Source organism: Podarcis melisellensis (assembly GCF_964234715.1).
Source record: "Podarcis melisellensis genome assembly, chromosome: 10".
Classification (NCBI taxonomy): Eukaryota; Metazoa; Chordata; class Lepidosauria; order Squamata; family Lacertidae; genus Podarcis; species Podarcis melisellensis.
In genome coordinates, this window is record NC_138542.1 from 66,727,485 (window position 1) to 66,752,254 (window position 24,770).

The 24,770-nt window shown below is 45.7% G+C and overlaps 1 protein-coding gene across 7 annotated transcripts in view; it reads right to left on the bottom strand.

Moving 5' to 3' along the window:
- Nucleotides 1-24,770, bottom strand: part of GATA3 (GATA binding protein 3) — a 74,297-nt gene that overhangs the window by 15,981 nt on the left and 33,546 nt on the right. For 5 of the 7 annotated variants that reach the window (XM_081927236.1, XM_081927237.1, XM_081927235.1 and 2 more), the window contains exon 4: nucleotides 6,045-6,190. In XM_081927236.1, coding sequence (XP_081783362.1) covers nucleotides 6,045-6,190 — 146 coding nt within the window. The remainder of the gene's footprint in view (nucleotides 1-6,044; nucleotides 6,191-24,770) is intronic. The other 2 variants (XM_081927239.1, XM_081927240.1) reach the window with 1 other exon arrangement.

Here is a 24,770-nt window from a genome sequence, read left to right on the forward strand (position 1 = left end):
TGGAGACGCTCCTTCAGGTATACTGGGCCGAGGCCATTTAGGACTTTAAAGGTCAGCACCAACACTTTGAATTGTGCTTGGAAACATACTGGGAGTCAATATAGGTCTTTCAAGACCGGTGTTATGTGGTCTCGAAAGCCATTTGCACAAAACAAAATATGTATTTTGTCAAAGTAATTAATTGTTGAACTGAAATACAATTAAGAAGAAATATATTAAGAGTGGGGCCCTAAGCTATAGCTTGTTTAGCTTATACGTAAATCTGGCACTGTACCCTCCAGAGCAGGAGAAAACAAACAAGGCAGCGTAAGGCAGTTCCCTATGTGCCCATCCTATGCAAGCCCTCGTAGCTAGGGAGGTGCACTTTCTTTCCAAAAGAAATAAATCCCAGCCGCTTCTGATATGTCCAATTTTTTCTTGAGTGTAAGGGTTGGGAAGATGTGGCTCTCCCAGTGTTCCTGGACTACAAAGCCCATCATCCAGTGCCATTGGCCATGCTGGCTGAGACCAGGGAGATGTGGGCCAACCCTATCCTTGTTGTAGCAGTAAAGACTGGGGAGGAGGGAAGAAAGAAGGACAACTATTTATCATGTATAATCTCCAGTCCACAGATATTTCTTAAGAGTTTAGCTTTACACTGAATTTATGTTTAGAAAGTTAAAAGGAAGGGAGGTATTTGAGGGGGAGGGGATGCACCAAATTGAAGTCCTCTCTCGAAAACAGTTCTTTGTAGGTGTTTTGATTTTCCCAGCAAAGGAAAGAAAAAGATTATCCTCCTTGGTTAAGGAGGGCAATGGCTTCCCTTTTGAAGGATTCTTTAGCTGTGATTCCCACATTGCGGGGAGTTGGACTAGATGACCCTAGGTACCCCCTTCCAACTTGACAATTCTATGACACTATTAAAGGAAACAGCTAGAAAAAGATCAAGGTGGCACCTTGAGTTTTGTTCATGATTCATGTAAAAAGGAAACGGGGGAGGGCCAGGAAATTTATACCTCTTTCTCTGAAGGGGGAAAAAAAGCAAAAAACCACTTTTATTCTCACCAGCAGTGGTGAGTTGGTCTTCCCCAGGTGTCTGGCTTTCACAGGCGGAAAGTTCATCTGAAATTTGTGTGGGCACTCGAGGGAAGAAGGCCCCTGGGCTGGGTCTTGGAACAGGTCAAAAATGCAGACTGCAAATTCTTCTGCTCTCAGGGTCCACAAACACCATGCATTTAAAGCACAGTTCCCCAAAAGATAGATACGATAATACGAAAATCTTTATTGTCATTGTCCCATACAGAACAACGAAATTGAAAGAAAGAAAGAAAAGATCTACCTAAGACATTCAAAACCAACAAGCCTGCTATCCCAGGTATCCCAACCTGGTTAGCCCCCTAAAAACTCTAAGATGCCATTTTAAAAATACAATATACTCCCATAGAGACTCCTTAAAGGTAAAGGGGCCCCTGACCATTAGGTCCAGTCGCGGACGACTCTGGGGTTGCGGCGCTCATCTCCCTTTATTGGCCGAGGGAGCCGGAATACAGCTTCTGGGTCATGTGGCCAGCATGACTAAGCCGCTTCTGGCGAACCAGAGCAGCGCACGGAAACGCCGTTTACCTTCCCGCCAGAGCGGTACCTATTTATCTACTTGCACTTTGATGTGCTTTCGAACTGTTAGGTTGGCAGGAGCAGGGACCAAGCAATGGGAGCTCACCCCGTTGCGGGGATTCGAACCGCCAACCTTCTGATCGGCAAGTCCTAGGCTCTGTGGTTTAACCCACAATGCCACCCGCGTCCCTAGAGACTCCCTACACTGCTTTTAAAACCAAAATCACATTTGGGTAGAAACTGTTTCTCAGGCGGCTAGTCCTAGTCTTTATAACCCTGTGCCTTCTTCCAGGGAACTGGGAACTGAGTTTTACCCCTCATGGAGCTACCATAATGAACTACTGTACAACTCCCAGGATTCTTTGAGAAGAAACCTGAGGTAGACGTGCAACATTTACATGCATAGCCCCGCCCACTATGGGGATGTGGCCCTCAAGAGGTTACCAAGCAGAGAAAGTGGCCCTCGAATAAAAAACCTGTTCCTCAATCCTGGTCTTCTTTAACTGGCAGTGCCTCTCCAGGACTGCAGGCATCAGTCTGTTTACCTAATCTTCCCACAACCAGTCCATCATTCTAACCCGGGAGTGTCAGGATTTGAACCCAGGACTTTCAGCACACAAAGCATAAAGCTCGACTGCTGAGTCATGGTGCACCCTTTAGCTCTGTATTGTCAACACTGTCTGCCCGTTCGCTCCCCGTAGCTATAGAAGGAGTCTCAAGCCAGTGAACCCTTTCTCATTCTGGATGGCAAACGGGCTACCATATGGGGTGCCATCGCAGCGGGTGCTGGATCCTTCCCACACACCCTGGGTAGCCCAGCCGCAACTGAAAAGGACCCTAAACTGGGGGCAGTGGAAGGACAGGATGACATTGCATGCAGACCGCACTGGGACACATTTCACCCCATTCCGGAGTCGCTCAGTTTCCCCTCTCTGCCCCCCAACCCCGTATACTTTACAGCGCGCACGAAAACCCTTTTTCTATCAGAACAGCATTGTAAGTCATCCAAAGTGTTTAGAGAAACAGATGTAGAAACAAACAAATGTCCTATTTCCTTAGGGCCAAACGACACGGTGCACGCAGTCATGTGTAAATTTCCTCGCATTCCCCCCCACCTTTCTTTTCTAATCAAAAGCAGCCAAGGGGGGGGGGTTGGTTTCCATTCTTGACTGCAACACTGGCAGGGGAGGGGGCTGCTTAACCCTTTCCCCGTGGGCTAGTTTTGAATTCACGTTCCTCCCCTAAGCTGCTTCTCCTGGTCCCGCTCCGCCAGGTGGGAGAATAAGGTCTCCCCAATATCTTTCTCCTTCCAAGCAGAAACAGGTGGGAGAAGAAGCTGGAAGAAGGTAAGTATCAGAGATAGGAAGAGCCCCGTTCTCCTTACCTGAGCCCCCTCTTTTGCTCTGCGCTCTCGTAAAATCACAAGAGCCCATCAAGTCCAGCATCCTATTCTCACAGTGGCCACCCAGAGGCCTGTGGGAAGCCCAAGGGGGTTGCCATATGCTCTCTTTTTCCAGGACACGTCCTCTTTTTCATGGGTATGTAAAATGAGAGTCGCCATAGCCATCCGTGGTTAAAAGCAGAAGTCAGCAAATGTGTCCTTTGTGTTTTTTTGCTCCTCAAAATACGGCAACTCTACCTGATCCTGACACAGTTCTGAACCCTCACGAAGCAATTCCCCTTTGGCGTCAATGGCTATTAATTACTGATAGCCTGTCTGTGAATGGGGGGCAAATCTAGATATTATTAATTCTTATTAAATTTTCTATACCGTCCTGCATCCAAGGATCACATGGTGGTTTAAAATATAAGAACACAAAATTATATAAGCCAGTAACGAACAAAAGACAATAACCCACCCACACACACAACGTAGTAGGCTGTAGATTAATTAGCCAAAGGCCTGGGAGAAGAGGAATGTTTTTGCCTGGCACCTAAAGATATGTACTGGTGCTGCCACATGAGCCTCCCTGGGGAGAGCATTCCACAAATGGGGAGCCACTGCAGAGAAGGCCCTGTTCTCGTGTTGCCACCCTCTGGGCCTCTCACAGAGGAGCCACTCGACTAAGGGCCTCAGATGACTATTGCGGAGTCCAAATGGCTGTTGCTCCTTCAGGTAGACTTGGACCCTGGATCACCAGCAGCATAAATCAAAGATTTAGGCATGTGTGAATAGGTCATCACAGGCCAAACACCACAGACAGAACCAGTGCTGTTTTTCTTTTAAAAAATGTTTAGGGGTACTCTCATTTTCCTACTCATATTGAAATACTGCCCCTCAGTGAGGCAAAATTAGATTCGCAAAATGTTTAGGGGTATGCATACTCCCAGAAAAAAAGTGCTGGACAGAACTATCACTACCAATGTGTGCACACCACTTGTCAAAGGTGTCAGTCTGTTCACAAACACATTCCCTTTCAATTCGGCAAAGCAAGAAACAAGGACTGTCATTAGCATCTATCCAAGATGGAGAAAACCTCTGAGCCTCAGGAAGTCTGCTTGTTTCGTTTTTAAAACCTGTAGACTGCTTTTCTCTGAAAAGGCCCAAAGCAGTTTCCAACTATATTAAAACATGCAATCCTTAAAATACAAATAAAAACAGCATAAAACGACACTCTAGATCTCCAAGACAGATTAACCAATTCCTCCAAGCTAAACAACAGAAAGCCATCTCAGCAGCACACCCCTAGCAGGAGGGAATTCCAGAGTCAGGGCACCACCACCAAAAAGGCCCTGTCTCATGTCCCTGAACACACTTGCTAGTGGGACCGTGGACAAGAACACCCTCAGCAGATCTCAGAATGTGGATCAACTGGTGATGGCAGTTGGAGGTCCAGCAATATCTCGGGGGAGGGGGCACAGGCTCCCCACCCCTAAGCCAACTGACTAAGCCAACTTCTGAGTCTCCTGCAGTTCACGGCCTCTTTCAAAGACAAACCAATCTGCCCATTACCAAAAACAATGGAGATTAAAAACCTGCCAGTTCAACTCATGCCTCCAATCGTATGCATCTAATTTAACCAAGGAAGTAAGGATTCACAACTTTCACTGCTGAGTGAGTCATCCACACTAGAGGTCACCTCGGACGTGCATGTTTCTCCATGAGCCACAGCTTTGTGGTCTTCTTACAAGATTCCCACGCCAATTGTTATACTCTTATATTGGAAATAAGGCGATAAGGAATTTTGAGGTTCTAATAGTCAAGGAGGGCAGGTCTCAACACCTGTCAGAAGGACAAGTTTCCCAATGGTTGTGAGCAACTATAACTAAATGGAACCTCCATGTTCAAGAGATAGTATACCTCTGAAAACTAGATGCTGGAGTCAAAGTGACGTGGAACTCCAGCTCCCATCATCCTTTGCCACTGGCTGATGGGAGTTGAAGTCTGACAACATTTGGAGATCCACAGCTTAGCCATGCCTGTTCTGCAGTCGCAGTTCCAAAATGTCTGGAAACTTTCCAGTTGTTTCCAAAGGGCAAATAACATAGGACAACTGGAAAAACCCTCTGGTGACTGGCTCTTCTCTCACGTCAAGTTGAATTTCTGCACAGTTGTGTCTAGGGTCGCACATAAGCACCACAACTGAACACCGCTCCAAAGGGAGTTGAGTAACTTCCTGCTAAAAGCACAATCGGTCATAGCTGTACACAACCCACTCACAGCAGGTCTAGAGTGTGAAGCCATTCCAAGTGGCCAAGATGCATTCCCACAATTGTGCGCATCATATGCTCCAGACCATGAACTAGGTGACCAATTGAAATGGAGAAGGTCAAAACATGAATTCGGAAATAATAGGGTCCAATTTTATGGGACATGGATAGCCTGGGCAAAATGATAGACGGTATTAATTTCGATGGGTCTGCTTTGACTATGGAGAACACTGTATACCATCCTGTGTCATTTAAAACAACAAATGTAATCTCAAAGTCACTAGTCCTTTTGAAGTTCCAGAAACTGCGTCATGAATGGGAAACCGATGCACCGCTTTTAAATCCAGGACACTTTCAACTTTGGAGAAAAACTAGTTTCAAAACATCCCCCCCCTTTTTTTTTTACAATGAAATGGATTCTTTTTTCATGCCTACCGCATGCTTCCCAGCCCGCCCCCCAAGCTCCCACTTTCTTCAGCCACCCCCCTATAGAAACCGCCGAAGAAAAAACACCCCCCCTTACTTGATTCTTTTTTTAAATAAAAAAATAAAAGAGATATATAGAGAGACATAGAAATGGTACATAACTTGGCAGGCATAGTGAAAAAGGGGGGTTGGGCTCTCTCAAAAACCCTCTTCTGTACAGACAGATAAGACTTTGGGCGGGGGTGCCCAAATCTACTCCCTCCAGAAAGTTCTCCATCTTGGGCTGAGGAAATTCAAAAACACAACATGACAGGGAGGGAGAAGAAAAAGAAAAATAAGAAGTTAGTGCAGTTTTTGAGAGTCAAGTCACTTACCAGCCTTCTCTTCGGCTTTATCAGGGGCCGGTTCTGCCCATTCATTTTATGATACAGTCCACAGGCGTTACACAGATAATGCCCCGTACCATCTCTCCTCCATAGGGGGGTCGAGGTAGCGCCACAGTTTACACACTCCCTGCCTTCTGGAAACAAGAGGGGACACAGTTCATTGATGGACAGCAAGGGCACAAGAAAATTAACAGGCAGGACGGGGGGAGAATCGAAAGAGGTCTTAGCAATTGCTCCACCTAGTTCAGCTTCCTATTCCAACTTGGGCTAAGTGAATCTCTAAACTTCACTCTCTCATTTTGCCAACCTTAAATTCTTGTTCCCCACATTCCTGCAGCCGTTTGTGAATTTTTTTTAAACTTCCCGTGAAAATTCATCAGCATTTCAGTGCAAATTTCTCCTGTAACATTTCCAACCAAGGCTAGGTGAATCTCTAAACTTCACTCTCTCATTCCGCCAACCTTAAATTCTTGTTCCCTGCATTCCTGCATTGGTATGTGACTTCTTCTTTTTTAAAGTTCCCGTGAAAATTCATCAGCATTTCAGTGCAAATTTCTCCTGGAGGATTTCATATTCTTTCTGTATAAAATTTTGCCAAGCGGACACAGTTTTGCAAGAGATTCCCGCTAACAGAATGCGTTTCCTATTGTTGTTCTCCCTAACGCATGCACTTTCAGCCTACTTTCCCCTACTATTCAGGTTTTCGTACAAGTCGTTTGGGTGGAGAACCACATCGCAACATTCAGGGAAGTGCAAATTTCGAAAGGAAGCCGAGTTTCCGGTTCACATATTGTTTTGGAAAGTGTGGATCAGGTAGATTCACATTAAAATCTGGGCTGAACCAAATTTCTCTCCTGTCCCAACTTCCAACCCTCCCTGGTCAAAAGGCAGGCACTTCTGGAAAAGCCGGGTGCAATTAAACCATTATGCTTGCTGCCCCATTAAAAAAAAAAATCTAGCAGGACCAGTGGTCAGGGATTGTGGGAATTGTGATCCAAAAGAAGCTAGAGACCCAAGTTCAAAAACCCTGATTTACATTATGGGTGGAGCCATTTTGGTTCAATAGTACATTGTGCTTGTTATCAACACTTTATATGCAAAGAAATAACTGAAAAATATACCCAAGACTACTATCAAACCTTCCACTTGGTCTTCTGAGCGCTGGATTCACTCACTCCACTATAATTTAACAGCTAAGGGGGTGGGCTTTCTTTTAGGTCCAAAATATAATAGAAAATCGTGTAAGCTGGATCTGCAACGAAGCTTGCATCCACACCGTAAATTTAAAGCAGATTTAAAACACATGGCTTTCCCCCCAAAGAATCCTGGGAAATGTTGTTTATTTAGGGTTCTGGGGGTTGTAGCTTTGTGAATCCAGTTGCCTGGGTTCTTTGGATATGATTTGGATGTGACCAAAACGTTGCGTCATGGAGCATTCTTGCTCAATGTGCCTGCCAGCCCCTTTTCCAGAATATCTTGTTGCATTCCCCACTTCATCCCACAGACACTCAGCAAATCTGTGACCTCTGAGCATGCTTGGCTTTCAATGAGTTGTTTGGGGGAAAGTTTCTCCTTAAGTTTTTTTTTTTTTTTTAAGGGCTTCTGAAAACCTTGGGATTCCCTTGAGCCTACTGATACGTCCCTCTTGCGCACAGGTGGTGGCGATTTGACTACATAACGATCAGTGCTCAGAGATGCCATTGCCATTAATATGCATGGGGTAATTGTCTCCCACAAGATGTTGTCAGTAGTTCAGAATATACATATCTTAGTAGCTGCAGGGAGCAAATGACAGACTGTGCAATGCATGCTGCTTTAGTGTTTGGGTGCATGGATTTAGATGCACAGTCACTAGAGCAACAAAATGCTTATTACAGCCCTAGGAGAATGGCCCCGTAGCTCAGCAGTCTTGCATGTTGAAAGTGTTGGGTTCAATCTCTGGCGTCTACAGGTAAGGCTGGGACAAAACAGCACCTGAAATTCCAGACCCCCACCAAGTGTCCTTAGTTTCCAGGGTCAGTCCCGGATTTACAGAAGCTAGTTTCTGATTTGATCCCAGAATGTCCCGCTTTTCCTTAGGTTGTCCCTATTTTCTTCAAAGAAACGTTGGAGGGTATGGAGTTATGCAACCCCCAAGCCAATGAAAGCTTTAGAAGACGTATGAAGGCAGCCCTGTACAGGGAGGTTTTTTAATGTTTAGTTTTTGTTATGTAAGAAGCTGCCCAGAATGGTTCGGGCAACCCAGTCAGATGGGTGGAGTGTTGTTGCTGCTGTTGAATAGGACATCCCCATTTTCATTGCAGAAATGTCAGAGGGTATGTGAAAATTGCGGTCAGTCAGTGTCAATGACACTGAGCTACATGGATCAATGGTCTGACTCAGGAGAAGGCAGTGTTCCTATGTTCCGACTGCACATCATCACCGCAAGCTCAGAGACTGGTGTGCTAGTAACTAGGGGAGAAGGTTTAGCCTTGAAGACTGACAGACTGCAACAACACAACACCAGCAAAGGTATCCCCCTCAAATGCAGAAGTGACAAAATAAGAACAATTCTTTCCTAAGGGCAAGCGCCAGGAAACAGCCTCCTCCTGTAAACAGAGTCCATTTGAGCATAACTGCACTTCCTTTTCCAAATCAAAGTGCGCTCTGTATTTTAATTACAGATAGGTAGCCGTGTTGGTCTGCCATAGTCAAAACAAAACAAAAAATTTTCTTCCAGTAGCACCTTAAAGACCAGCTAAGTTAGTTCTTGGTATGAGCTTTCGTGTGCATGCACACTTCTTCAGATACACTGAAACAGAAGTTACCAGACCCTTCTATATAGTGAGAAGGTGGGGAGGGGTATTACTCAGAAGGGTGGTGGGAATGGGTGATGGACAGATAGCTGTGATGAGCCTGTTGACGACTCTTAACGACTGCAATAGGTCTTACAGGAAAAAGCAATGGGTGAGAAGGTGAAAAATGGCTTTGTCATGTATAATGAGATAAGAATCCAAGGTCTTTGTTCAGACCAGGTCTCTCCATGGTTTTAAGTTTGGTAATAAGTTGCAATTCAGCAGCTTCTCTTTCCAGTCTATTTCTGAAATTCCTTTGTAGTAGAACAGCTACTTTGAGATCTTGTATAGAATATCCTGGGAGATTGAAGTGTTCTCCTACTGGTTTCTCTGTCTTGTGATTCCTGATTTTTTTTTGTTTTGTTTTGTCTGTATTTTAATTGCAATTCTATCCAAAATCTGGAGCTAGATATGGGAAAGAGAACCTATGGCTCTCCAGAGGCTGTCCTATCAGCAGCCCGCATGGTCACTGGTCAAGGATGATGGACTCTGTAAATCCCAAGAATGTTTGCTCAGCTCTGGGACTCAGAAGCCTATCCAGATAAGGCAGGTCACTTTTCTTAAACTTGTTCACATACCCTCCAACATTTCTCCGATGAAAATAGAGTGGTACCTTGGTTCTCAAACTTAATCCATTTTGGAAGTCTGTTCCAAAACCAAAGCGTTCCAAAACCAAGGCGTGCTTTCCCATAGAAAGTAATGCAAAATGGATCAATCTATTCCAGACTTTTAAAAACAACCCCTAGAACAGCAATCTAAGATGAATTTTACTGTCTAACGAGAAGATCATTGATCCATAAAATGAAAGCAATAATCAATATACTGTACTATAAAATAAATAAGACAGTATTCTAGATGGTAAAAATTAAAAAAGAATTTTTTTTTCTTACATGCCCTGATGATAGTCATAGTTTGGATGGGGGTTTTTTATCCATTTCCGCAATCAATCAATCAATCAATCAGTAGCTGAACTGGGTTCCACACAGACACAAGCCACAGTCACAAGTTAGTTCCATAAAATGAAGCACAAGTCACAATAAAAATATAAATAAAAATCCACGCAAAAAAATAGCAAAAACGAAAGCTCCAAATATCACCTCTGTGTTGCATGGGTGCTTGGGACTCAACAACCAACAGACTCAATGAGAAGCCTCTGATGAGCAGCGGGGGACTCAATTTACAAACAGAACTCAACAGGAAGCGGAACGTGTTCAGTTTCCAAGGCAAAGTTCACAAACCGGAACACCTACTTCCAGGTTTGCAGCATTCTATTTCCAAGTTGTTCATAAACTAAGCTGTTCTAAAGCCAAGGTACCACTGTAGAGATGTCTCCTCCAGCACCTCTCTGATGAAAATAAGGACCTCCTAGTCCATACTCTCCAAAATTGGGGCATCCTAAGGAAAAGCGGGACATTCTGGGATCAAATCAGAAACCAGCTTCTGTAAATCTGGGACTGTTCCTGGAAAACAGGGACACTTGGAGTGTTTTTGTTCAGGCTGTGGTTCTGCCAAAGAAGAACGTTTCATAATGATGGGGCGGCCAGCTCAACACAGATGGCACCATTTTCTCAACTGATGGTAAGAATTGGGTCTTATTTCCTTCCTGGTAGCTTTTGTTTTCTCTGATCTGTTTCACTTTCCATATTGTCAAGTGAGGCAGATCTGTCCCCCCTCACCATCCCATCGCCTTCACCAAGATCTCATCATTTCACTGGTTTGTTGGAAAAAAAGCCAGGCAGCTTAACCTCCTCGCCCCACAAAACCCTGAGTTGCTAGATCGAATCCTGCAAGAGCTCTGCTTCCCTGCATGTAAATAAACTAAAATGTGCCCCCCAAAAATACAACAACCCTCAGCTGCCGATATCAAAGCTAGGGTCAAATAAGGCTTATGCAGTTTTCATGTGCAAGATTTAAAAACTTTGCATGCATTCTTGGTGAATGCACAGCAGAACACAGAAGATTGTATACATCCTAATAAGGTAGGTTTTACATTTGAATTATAGACTAATGCGAGAGTGTGAAAATACCCAGGTTAACATAAGCCAGCATTAAACATCTTCCTGTTGCTAATGAAGTTTTAATATACATTTAGGAAGAAGTTAGTGTAAATGTTGTAATAAATGGCATGTAAACAGCAGTCACTTTTTGAATGGGCCAAGGAGTAAGGGACTTTTAAACCAACTATCCTAGACGCAAGTACCTGGACTTATGCTAATGCTATTCTAGGCTGCATCAACAAAAATATAGTGTCCAGATCAAGGGAAGTAATAGTCCCACTTTATTCTGCCTTGGGCTGACCACACCTGGGAAACTGTGTCCAGTTCTGGGTGCCACAATTTAAAGCGGAGGTTGACAAGCTGGAACGTGAGCAGAGGAGGGCAACCAAGATGTTCAAGGGTCTGGAAACCAAGCCTTATGAGGAACAGTTGAAGGAATTGGGTATGTTCAGCCTGGCAAAGAGGAGACTGAGAGGAGACATAATAACCTTCTGCAAATATATAAAGGTTGTCAAATGGAGGATGGAGCAAGCTTGTATTCTCCTGCTCTGAAGGACAGGACCCAAACCAATGGATTCAAGTTACAAGAAAGGAGATTCTAGCTAAACCTCTAGAACAGCCTTTCTCAACCTTGGGTCCCCAGATGTTTTTGGCCTACAACTCCCATCATCCCTGAGCACTGGTCCTGTGAGCTAGGGATTATGGGAGGTGTAGTCCCAAAACATCTGGGGACCCAAGTTTGAGAACCACTGCTCTAGAAGAACTTTCCAGCAGTAAGGGCTGCTCAACAGTGGAACAGACTCCCTCAGAAGGTTGTGGACTCTTCTTCCTTGGAGGTTGGATGGCCTTCTGTCATGGATGCTTTGACTGACATTCCTACATTGCAGGGGGTGGACTAGATGACCCTTGGGATCCCTTTATGATTCTATTATTCTATGAATCGCAGCACAATGCTATGCATGTTTACTCAGAAGTAGATCCAACACTATTCAACAGTGCTTAGGATTGCAACTAGGGATGGAAGTTCCTAGGCTGGTAGACAGAATCTATAACAGTGTCTGACTTGCACTAGAGCAATTTTTAATGTCACTGCTCAGTCTTGCAATAAGAAAAATCGAAATGCGAAGATTTCAGAATAGGTGAAATATTATTTGAGTGTGTGCAATATTCAGTAACTGCAAGCAAACCCCTGAAATAAACTGTCCGTAGCAAACAAAGAAAGAGGTTAAAAGATCTAAGCCCCTAGAGCTTTTTTAAAAAAAGAAATGAAATAAACACTGGTCAACACCGTCTATCAGTTTTGACTCTGCAGCAGTTGTCAATCATACATCTGATGAACTGCAGAACATGAGAAGAGCTGGATCAGACCAAAGGCTTGCCTCACACACTATTTTCTTCCCTGTAGTAGCCAGTTAGATGCTTTCAGGAGGCCCACAAGCAGAGCATGGGGACAATAGCCCTCTCCTACTGTTGCCCCCAAGACAACAGATATTTTACTTCTAATGTGAAAAAACCATCCTGCAAGGAAAGCGTAATGCTGGTGGTCAACAAAAGAGGCTTAAAGACTCAAGGCAAATCTTTAAAAATGTAGTATAAACACTGACAACTGGGAAACACTGGTCTGCGAGTGCTCCAGTTGGAGAACAGCCTTGACCAAAGGTGTCATGGACTTTGAAGACTCTCAAACTCAAGAAGAAAGGGAGAAATGAGCTAAGAGGAAGGCAAGTTTGGTAAACCCTCACCGTAATCAGCTCCCGCCTGGAAACCAATGTCCCTACTGTGGAAGGACGTGTGGATCCAGAATTGGCCTCCATAGTCACTTACAAACTTGCTGTTAAAACTGTGTTTATGGAAGACAATCTTACTCGGCTACGAGGGATTGCCAAAGAAGAAGAAGCAACGTTGCCTATAACATCCTGAGTTCGAAGGCAGAGCTTGTGTCAAGAGAAATTAGAGAAATTAAAGCCGCCTCCCCGAATGTGGGTCCCCCAAAACTGTCAAGACTACATCTCATGTCATCTCTGAGCATTGGCCATGTTGGGGGGGATGATGGGGGTGTTATAGCCATCAGACTGGGATTCACGTGGGGTCCCTTGTTAAGCCCTGCTGCTCAGGTGAATCACCTGAAGTAGGACATTGGAGGAGCCATCTCTGCCATCAGCGGCATCTCACATCTGCCTTAGATGAGGATGCAGTGACGACACCCACCCACCCACTCCAAGCCATGTACTGCTTCTCCCCTTCCCACCCCTCACTGGACACTGGGGTGCTGTTTGGGGGTTTCGTTGGGGGTGGGGGTTTGGTGAGATTTTTTCCAACATAAAATGCAATAAAAACCGAAGTAATCTAAAGGAGAGAGAAAAGAAACAAACCAAGAGAAAAAGAAAGGAAGAAGGAAAAAAGAAAAAAGGGGGAGCCATACCTTGGTTCTCAAACGGAATCCATTCCAGAAGTACATTCGACTCCCGAAAACGTTCACAAACCAAGGCGCAGCTTCTGATTGGCTGCAGGAGCTTCCTGTGCTCAATCGGAAGCTGCGTTGGACGTTCGGCTTCCCAAAAACGTTCGCAAACTGGAACACTTACTTTCGGGTTTGCGGCGTTTGAGAGCCAAAACGTTTGAGCTGCAAGGCGTTCAAGAACCAAGGTACAACTATATGTGTGTATATAATACCAAGCCCTCTATCACAATTATATCTTAATCCTTATTCCACACACAGAAGAGTGAACCCTCCCAGCAGTCACCTGGGAGTTTCCCCGTCTTCCCTCAGCCTCACACCCTGAGGAAGCATCTCTACCCTGCCTCTCATGAAGGTCCCTTCATCGAATGTCCATCACCTTCCTGTGTGTATCTTCATTTATTGTTGGGCAGTGTGTTGTTGATGTTGGGTTTCCGTATCTGCATTTCAGATCTTGTTGTGATGTACTGTACATGGAAATTGTTCCATTTGGTTGCATCTCTTTTAATCTTTTATTTACCAGTGACGACTACGTTGTTTTGTTGTCGTTGCGTGTGTTTCTCTCATGCTGTACGCCGCCATCTGAAACCTCTCCAAATGTCAAAGCGGTTTTCTCAACAGCCTTGGGCGGAGAGGGCGGCTGTCGAGGGAAGGGCAAGGCAAAAACCCAACTGAGCTTGCAGGGCTAATCCCCAAATATTCTGGATGGTGGACTTTGCACCAGTGCAGAGTTAAGAAATGGTTCTCTGCAATGCTATGAAGACAACTTGGGGCGGAGAGAGATACATGCGGGAAATGATACCTTGAAATGGAAAGCTAGAATGTGCTCCATCTAGCTGGACCATTTCCAAACAAACAGAAGCCTACCAGCAAGAAATGAAGGCACTGGTGTTTATCTCCGGCATCAATTTGTAAATATTCTGCCACAATCTATGGAGGATCCCCCTTCAGAGATTACAGCCAATATCCAAGGAGGTTCCATTTCCTCTGTGAATCTCTCTCTCTCTCTCTCTCTCTCTCTCTCTCTCTCTCTCTCTCATTTTTCAAAGCCATTTAAGCTTCTAGCCATCGACACAGCCTGCGCCAGCAAATTCGGAAAGCTAATTACGTAGTTTGTGAAGTCTCCCGCCTATATATAGGATTTGCAGGGCAGATCCATAAACAGCATGCTCAAATTCGACTTGCAATTTGTCCTTGAAATAGGAAGGCTCCTTCTCTGCTCAGCGCATGTCTCTTCCACCACAGAAGAAAAACATTGCAGCTACAGCCAACTCTCTTTCTATCCTTCATCCAAACTCATTTTTCTTTCTCTCCCCCCCCCCCTTCTTCTCTTCCGGGACCTCTTTAAAGAAGCCCAGGCCTGCAACACTCCTGCTACGGCAAAATATAGCAAATAATACGTCCGCAAGCAAAGCCAGCTGCCCATCATCAAAGACCCCAATTTTGCCTTGCTTGTGGAAGGACAAACCCAGTCTTCCTCAGCCTGGTACTTTCTAGGTGATTTAGACTACAATACCCATCATTCCTGGCCGTTGGGTCATACTAGCTGGGGCTGATATGAGAAGGGCCTTTTCAGTGGGGCTCCTAACATGTTGGACTCTCTATTGAGGCACCTCTGACCCCCTCTCTATGGTTTTCAGCAGCTGCACCTTTTCCAGCAGGTGTTTGGGGAAGGAGAGAGATGATTAGACAAATGGACTGCTCAGCTGCTTCTATTGGTAATTGCTATTTAATGATTTCTTATGAGCTATGGTGGTGTTAAAAAGGACTGCATTGTTTTAGGGATTCTCTGTGTCGCATCTGATTTTGTTTTAAACAGTCTTGTGGCTTGTGCAAAGGGTAGGATATAAATATTCCCAAAAAAATTAAATTAAATTAAATTAATGGTCCAAAACATCTGGAAGCCACCAGCTGGGGAGGCCTGGACTAACCAGTGACGCGGCAATGTAGCTCTTTATTGCATTCCTTGTATGGCTCAGATGTATTTGGCAGCCACGCCAAAAGTTATTACATCTCCTCTGTGCACTTATTCCGGGTCCTAGGAGTTATTTCATTTCTAACCTGCCTTTCCTTCGAGGCAGCATTCACCACCCTCGCACAACAACCCTGCAAAGCAGGTAATGTTGCAAGACAGCGGCAAGCCCAAAGTCTCCCAGGATGCTTTATGGCTGAGTGCATAGATCTGAACCCGGGACACCTGTATCCCCATTCAGATGCACTAGCCACTGCACCCCACTGCCCCCTTTGCGATCATGTTATGGAGGATGGCCGGACGAAATCTTACTTTGTCAAACTGAAAGATCCAACATCCACTCAGATTACCACCCAGTTCTTTCCTCTAACTTCCAAAACATCACCCACAGCCTATCAAAGCGCTCTTGGAGAGGTCAGATAGTAAAAATTAAATGTCATTAATCACTGGGAAAGAAGGTCAGGATTGGAGGTGCCTGCCTTCATTCCTGACCATGTCTCTCTGCCCTGCAGCAATGTGGACCATAGCTGTCAACTTTTCCCTTTCTTTAAGGGAAATCCCCTTATTCCAAATAAGATTCCTCGCAAGAAAAGGGAAAAGTTGGCACCTATGATGTGGACAGTCCACAAAATGGGGACTTATTTCTGCTTCTTCAATGGCTCGTAAACAAGTTCTCCGAGCGGCATAAAGGAAGCAAAAGCAACGATTATACCGTTAAAAACCCTCAATAAATCTTTAAAATGCAAGCCAGCATAAAGCCCAAGTACGTAAGACCAGCAAGGTAAGATTCAGATGTGGCTCTGGACCTGCATGGGCTATTTAACTCTGCCTCCAATGCACTCTCACGACTGGTTTGGGAAGCAGTGAACCTGTCCAGGTCTGCTCTGTGTCTATCCTGTTGTTTCTTATGAGATATTGCACTTTAAGAATATAAGAAGAACCAGCTGCTGGATCAGGCCAATGGCCCATCTAATCCAGCATCCTGTTCTCACAGTGGCCAAACAGATGCAGGATCAGAACACAAGAGCCCTCTCTCCTCCTGTGGTTTCCAGCAACTGGAACTTGGAATCAGTGCTGCCTCCAACAACGGAGACATAGAGCCCTTTCCTAATTTGTCTAATCCTCCTTTCAAGCCATCAAGTTGGTGGCCATCATTTTCTCCTTTGGGAGAGAGTTCCATAGTTTAACTATGGGATGTGTGCAGAAGTAGCTTCTTTCCTTTTTCCAAGCCAACTTCAATCCAAATCGGAAAAAAGAACACCACTGTTGCATGTGTACACAGCCACTGCTCATCTTTCTCCTGAAAGACCCCTTAGCTCTCTTCCCACCGATGATGTATCAAAGCATAAGGTAAAAACACATTCCTCCTCTTTCCCAAGCATGCGGCTGCTGTTTTTCCTTTGCATCCACTCTTGCAAATAAGAGAATCCTTATTAAATACAGGTACAAGAATGGATGCTTTTGAATTCTGGTGCTGGAGGAGACTCTTGAGAGTCCCATGGACTGCAAGAAGATCAAACCTATCCATTCTGAAGGAAATCAGCCCTGAGTGCTCACTGGAAGGACAGATCCTGAAGCTGAAGCTCCAATACTTTGGCCACCTCATGAGAAGAGAAGACTCCCTGGAAAAGACCCTGATGTTGGGAAAGATGGAGGGCACAAGGAGAAGGGGACGACAGAGGACGAGATGGTTGGACAGTGTTCTCGAAGCTACCAGTGTGAGTTTGACCAAACTGCGGGAGGCAGTGGAAGACTGGAGTGCCTGGCGTGCTCTGGTCCATGGGGTCACAAAGAGTCGAACACGACTAAACGACAAGGTATCTTTACATAGGTAGAAGTGTTTGTGCGAAGGGCTGTACACCCCTTGGTTTGTATATTGTGTATATTTGTATATTGATTTGTATATTTGTATATTGTGTAAACAGGCACACATACTGTACAGGTGTTGGGTGTTACATGTGAACAGCTACATGAGTACACACCTTAACAGCGGGATCACAGATTGCGCACATGCTGAATGTAACGTACGAATAACCCCCGGTGTGATCAGAGGGTCAGGCTCAGCCTGGAGAAACCCGGGTCAAATCCCCACTCAGCCACAAAGATCACTGTGTGACTTGGGGCCAGTTGCTTTTTCTTCATCCAACCTACCTCTCAGGGCTGTCGTAAGGATAAAATTGGGGAGGGGAATAAATGTAACCAAGTAAATAAAATTCCTGGTAATATCCCCCAATAAATAAAACTGGATATTTTCCAGTTTCCTTGCTTCCTCCTTCCCCTAAGAACAGGCTGGCCAGCCATCCCCATTTTTTTTATTAGATCTTTATCTCCAGAGAAACCAGCTTTTTACAGCATGCTGAGAATGCAGGCAGAGCAAGTTTGCAGAATGATAAAATCGTAGAGTTGGAAGGGATCCCACGGGTCATCTAGTCCAACCCCCCGCAATGCAGGAATAAGTTGAAGTTGCTCTTGAAGACCCAGGAATAGGGCGAGTTTTTGTTTTTTTAGTTGACAGCACCCTACCTAAGAACCACCAACTCCAGTTACAGCTGCTATTGTGTACAACCCGCTGGTTTCCCAAAGGCATCTGGTCGGCCACTGTGAGAACAGGATCCTGAACTAGAGGAACCATTGGCCTGATCCAGGAGGCTCATCTTCTGTGTTTAACCTGGGTTTCCCAAACTTGAGTCTCCAGCTGTTTTTGGACTACAACTCCCACCATCCCTAGCTAGCAGGACCAGTGGTCAGGGATGATGGGAACTGTAGTCCGAAAACAGCTGGAGAAGCCCAAGTTTGGGGAACCCTGCAGGGATGAGGAAGACTGTGCTCTCTCAGCCTGGGAAAACATGGGCAAGAAGGTAGGTGAATGCTTCCCATCTGAGCATCCTGGAGAAATTAAAGGCGCAGACATAAATTCTGGGCGAGGAAGCTGGTAAGGCAGGCTTGCTTCCAAGTGAAACCGAGCAGCATGTTCGACAATCCTGTTTTAATTATTAGATTGATCTCTTATTTGACCTAGATAAACAGAAGCAAAGCAACCTCCTTAGATCCAGCCTAGATCTGCCTCTTCTTTGATGCAATCCTGCCCTCCACCCAGTTATAACAGCGCTTATGAATATTAGCAGGTGATTCAGTTTCCTCTTATGACAAGCTTGCCCCTATCTGCAAAGGACTCGTTCAGCCAAATGAGTCAATTCGTGGGTGCTTTCAATTGGGTAAACCATCATTCCCAGACAGACTAATCTACCTGTTCAACGAAGGTATGTCTTTCCACAAACAGCAGCTATGCCCAGGTTGCATTTTGGGAAGCTGGGTTCTGAAGGGTCACTGCTGCAGTTACTTAGCCAGATGGTCGCTGAACCCAGAATCCCCAAGCCACTCACTTGTTTGCTTTCTGCCAAAGAAACCATTCATAAAACCACACCTGATTTCTCGAGCCAGATAAAGGAGTTCAAATTTGCTGGAGACGCCATCCTCTAATCAGAAAACCATCCTTCTAATCCAAGGTTAGGCCCTTAGAACTGGGCACAAGCTAACAAAATGAATTTCAATAGGGACAAAGGTATAATTCTGCACTTAGGCAAGAAGGACCAGATACACAAATATATGATGGGGGACACCTGGCTTACTAGCAGTACATGTGAAAAGGATCTAGGGGTCTTGGTGGACCACAAGGTTAACATGAGTCAACAATGTGATGCAGCAGTAGCAAAAAAAGCTAACGCTATTCTAGGCTGCCTCAACAGAAGTCTAGTGTCCAGATCTAGGGAAGTCATAGTCCCACTCTATTCTGCCTTGGTCAGACCACACCTGGAATACTGTGTCCAATTCTAAGCACCACAATTACAGAAGGATGTTGACATGCTGGAACGTGCGCAGAGGAGGGCAACCAAGATGATCAAGGGTCTGGAAACTAAACCTTACGAGGAACGCTTAAAGGAGCTGTGTGTGGTTAGCCTAGCAAAGAGGAGACTGAGAGGAGACACGATAGCCATCTTCAAATATCTTAAGGGCTGTCATCTGGATTAGCATTTATTTTTGGACCCCACTTTTCTCCGAGACGCTCAAGTTCTCAAATCTCCCCAATTTTATTCTCACAGCTGCCTTGTGAGGTAGGTTGGGCTGAGTGATAAGGAGTGCTTTGGGGTCACCTAGAGAGCTTCATGAGGATTTAAATCCGGTCCCCCAGTCCTACTCTGACTTACATTCTTAAGTCAGCAGTGCAGAATTGTTCTTTTGTTGAGGGACACACTCCCTGGATCAGAATCTGTCAGGGGCTGAATGGCAGTGGCACCATCTCTCTCTCCTGGCACACCTCTCTCTCTCTCTCTCTCTCTCTCTCTCTCTCTCTCTCTCTCTCTCTCTCTCTCTCTCTCTCTCTCTCTCTCTCTCTCTCCTGCCACCCCTTCATTCTTCCCTTCTCCTGCCACCCCCTTCTCTGTTTCTATCTCTCTCCTTTCTGCCTCTTTACCTCACACCTGAAACTAGGCTGAGTATCCTCGGGCTTACAGACTGCGAGCTACTACACCACTCTCTCTCTCTCAGAGGAGTGGGGAGGTGAGCCAAGCTGCAGTAGCTCCCTGTATCTAGGGCTTTTGAAAGAGACATTGTGATTTCCCAGAATGCACACTGGCAACCCTGCTGCCTCATTCCCGTCCTACTTGTACTCTACCAAATTATCCCCATTTTACAGAGGAAGAACTGAGGCAGAGCAAGCAAGGGAGCCACGGGTGTGGTGGTGGTGAAGCCATCATGAATTGAATGTTTGCATTTTGGCCTCATGGCAGTCTGTGTGGACGTGGCCTCTGTTGCGGGTTAGAAGACCTCCTGGAATTTGTTTGGGACAAATGTACAGTTCTGCACTTAAGGGACAGAAGTGTAGATTCCCTGGAGAGCTACTGTTCAGAAATGGAAAAGTACTGGGTGCATAAAGAGAGGAGGGTTGTCCTTGAGTTGAGGTTTCCTAGCGCACACAGAGGTGTCAAAACAAATGCACGGATGCCCGTTTCCTTGAGAGTAAAAATCAGACCATGCAGTTCCAAAGAACAAACTGGGTTCAGCCCAACACATTTTGCCGCCCGAGGCTGAGAACCATTTTCCCCACCACCTCCCAATACAGTGGTATCTTGGGTTACATACACTTCTGGTTACATACGCTTCAGGTTACAGACTCCGCTAACCCAGAAATAGTACCTCGGGTTAAGAACTTTGCTTCAGGATGAGAACAGAAATCATGCTCCGGTGGTGCGGCAGCAGCGGGAGGCCCCATTAGCTAAAGTGGTGCTTCAGGTTAAGAACAGTGTCAGGTTAAGAACGGACCTCTGGAACGAATTAAGTACTTAACCCGAGGTACCACTATATACATTAAGCAGAGTGGAGAGGCAGTATAGTCTAATTTAAAGAGTGGCAACAGGATCGTAGCAGGCTACGTTGGTGATGGGGTGTTGCATATAGCCCTGAACTCCAACAGAGGGAGATGGCCAAGGAACCAAGACAATTAGGCTCATCTAGCACAGTATTGTCTACACAGGTCAGCAGTGTCTCTCCAGGGTTCTAGAGCACAAACTCTTCCAAGCCCTATGTGGAAATGCTGGAGACCCTCTCCACCCAAAGCTCTATAATCCCTCACACCTAACCAACAACAGAACCGGCCTACTGAGTTTTCTGTACTTGGAACCACCAGAATATTTTTAGAGGCACCTCTCGTTTTCAAGGCTTGCCAACCACAGACAATTAAACCCATCCCAACCCCTGAATATAATAGGTGCTCCTCGTTTCAGGATACCACCATTCCACAGCATTCCAGACAACAAAAGCCTGCTAAGATGGAGTCACTCACGTTGCCGGGGGGGGGGGGGAGAGGAAACGCATCACTGAAAACAGGGGACAAATCAGGACACAGATTTGCATATGTGCAGACGCTCATTAACAAACAACAAGTGTACTCATCATCGAACCACAATGCGTCTCACGATAGTTGGGTAAGAATGGAACCACAGATCAGGTAGTCTGTCACCTGTCCAGGTACTAACTAGGGCTGGGTGATATATTGATATATTGTGCAAAACCAGTTTGACGTCCGTATCACAGAATTGGGGGTGGGGGGACGACCCTGAGGATCAACTAGTCCAAAATGCAAGAATATGCAGCTGTCCCATTATCAGCACCACGTTCTAACCAACTGAGCTATCCAGGATGTTGCAATATCAATTTCATAATTTTTGAGCTGGCTACATATCTCAAATCGTGATGTGTGTGTGTCTGCGCACTATGCAAAAATCACAATGTGGGGGAAACCGTGAAGCCAGCCAATGCCACTACTTAGCTCAATCTTTATTGATACATCAGTATATCGCGATGTTTAGAGACGTGGAAAACCAAATATCGCCCTGTCCTAGTACTAACTGCTGATGGGCAGTTCCTGCTGCCCCCTCTTCAAACCAACGGGACAGCCCTTCCGAAACAGAGGACTCACTCCAAGCAAGGTCAGTCTTCTAATGGAGAATTGTTCTCTGCAAAGTAGGGTGCATGGCTACCCAGACTTCTAGGCATCTTCTTTCTTTGGCCCCAGTGGAGGCCAAATCCCATCAGGATTCGTGAAGCAGAAGGAGGCCCTGTACTAGTTAAAACCAGAGCCAATGACAGGCAGAACCAACTGATTCTACAGTCATACCTCATGTTACGTTTGCTTCATGTTACGTTTTTTCAGGTTGCGTCCCACGGTGACCCAGAAGTACCAGAAAGGGTTACTTCCAGGTTTCGCCACTCGCGTATGCGCAGTAGCGCTAAATCACGCTTCGCGCATGCGCACAAGCACCAAATCGCACCATGCACCTGTGCAGATATGGCGCTTCAGGTTGCGGGCTTTTCACGTTGCGAATGGGCCTCCGGAACGGATCCCGTTCGCAACCAGAGGTACCACTGTCCCCATGCTCCTGTTCACTGAGTTTTGCAAAGGCAACATGGAGACAAAGGAGGAGGAATCTGATGGTCAATGTCATCCTCCCCCAAACTGGCTGCAGCGATGGAGGCAAAAAAGTGAAAGCAGACCGAGAGCAGTGTCTAGTCTGCTCTAATAAAGCAGACTCCATTGTGCAAGCTGACACACAAACGTTTTAGCCCATGGAGCTTGCAATTTTCACCACCACTCGCCAGGCCAACAAACGCTTCATCTCCTTTGCACCTCTGCACTTCAGACTGCTGTTAAACACGCAAGCAGGAAACTCAGGGCAGAGGGAAAAGCAGAAGTCTGAACCACAACTCATCACCTTTGGCAGATTCCACATTCCCAATAAAATGCCAGAAGGTCACCTAATCGCCAGCAGACGCCGCGTCCACACAGACTGCCATGAGGCCAAAATGCAAACATTCCAATCACGATGGCTTCGCCGCCACCACACCCCTGGCTCCCTTGCTTGCTCTGCCTCAGTTCTTCCTCTATAAAATGGAAATAATTTGGTAGAGTACAAGTACGACGGGAATGGTGCCGTAGGGCTCCCCGTGTGCATTCTGGGAAACAATCCTGTCTCTTTCAAAAGGTAGGAAGCTGCCGGATATGGAAAACTCATCTCACGCTTCGTCTAAGAGACAGTGTGGTGTAGTAGTTAGCGTGAGATGGGCAGTCTGTAGCCTGAGAAAACCCGGCCTAGTTTTAAGTGGGAGCGAATTAAGCAGAAAGGAGTGTGGCAGAAGGGGCGGGAGAGAAATAGAGAAGGGGGTGGGAGAGGAGAGAGAGAGATAGAAGGTTCCCAGCCCACCACAGCCATGTAGCCCCTGACAGACCCTCAACAGAATTCCTGATTTATAGTGTGAGTCAGATTAGGACTGGAGGGGAGAAACCAGGTTTAAATCCTCATGAAGTTCTCTGGGTGACCCCAAAGCACTACTTATCGCTCAGCCCAACCTACCTCACAAGGCAGCTGTGAGAATATAATTGGGGAGGTTTGAGAACTTGAGCTTCACAGAGAAAAGTAGGGTCCAAATGTAATTAATGAGAATCCCCTCCACTCCCCCCTTATTGCAGCGGACTACCATGAAAAGCCTTAGCATTGATTTGGTGCTTAATGCTCATCCAAGCTGTCTCAGGTATATTATCTTAGGAACAGCCGCAGACCTGGGTCTGTGAGCAAGTCCCCTGTTCAAATCTCACCCTAATCCTGAACTTCCCTAAAGCAAGAAACAGGCAGTCATTCCTTTGGGTTTTTTTCCTGAATAAAAGTTAAAACTGATGCCTAATGCCTACACTCATCCCATTTTTTTAATTTTTATTTTGGCTTCTCTGGTGAACACAATTTGCAGGGTTTGCCTGTTTTTTTTATTTTTGACAGTGCTTTATGTTTCATATTTAGTGAGACCATGACACAGAAATGTTTTCTGTAAATCAATAAGCAATGGTCCCACCTTGCAAGGTTATTGTAAGCACTACTCAGACAAAGCGCACGATAACTGAAGCACTCGAGAATGCAAAATGTGGTCAGCGTTTGTTCTCAGATTGCCCCAGAAGAGAAGCAGCCCTGGGCTCTTTGATGTCGGAGGATAGGAGGAATGGCGGTTAGAGAGACCCGGCAATGATAAGGCAATCATTTGAAGCCAGCTGCCCTATCTGAGTCTGTCTGACCCGCAACCAGAAAGGTGTCTGTCACCTGCCTGCAGTTTCCTCTTTGGTTCCTTTTCCTGGTCCGTGTTAGGCACAGCACCAGCAAGTCACAACAAAGCTAGAACAACAACAGAAACCAAGAAGGCAGGACACTTCTCCTGATCCTCTCCATCACCATCTCGCCTGGGCCTCCTTCCTTTCCCATCTCTGGACCTTCACCTCCACTCAGCCAGAGATCCAAACTCAGCCCAGCTCTCTGCAACACAACAATGTTATGTCTGGCTTTCGGGTTGTTTGGGAACTTTTGCAACGAAGGCGGAAAAGAGCTAGGCCTTTAAAAAATAATAAGTATGATTCCATACTACAAGCTTTTTCCAAAGTCTTGCAAAAGGCGCAGTCCAGACTCTGCATGCCTAGGGTTGCCACCTTCTTTTCTGACAGAGCTCCTGTGCTTTTAGCAATCGGGTGACGTGGCAGATAATTTTTTAGACAGAAGATGCTTCTTCCCTAGCTCATTGCCCAGAAAAGTTTCAGCTGCTAAGTGCCTGCGCGTTCAAAACACAGGAATCCCAACTAAGGAGAAAGTTGGCGACCTCAACAAGATTCAGCCCTGCCCTCTAAGGTGAAAATATGGGAAGACCTGAAAGACCTACTTTGTGTCTTACGCTAGAGTGCCAAGGTCCATGAATCAGAGGCAGGTGCAAAGACACACACTTAAATTTAAGGAATTGGGTACCCCAGAGCTCATTCTGAGCTTGGGAATCTGTTTGCACAGTCCTTTCATGCAGGTATCTGCCAAGGCCCTTTGCACAGGTGGGGAGGCTAATATTGACCTCCTCACCCTGCTTTTGTTCCTC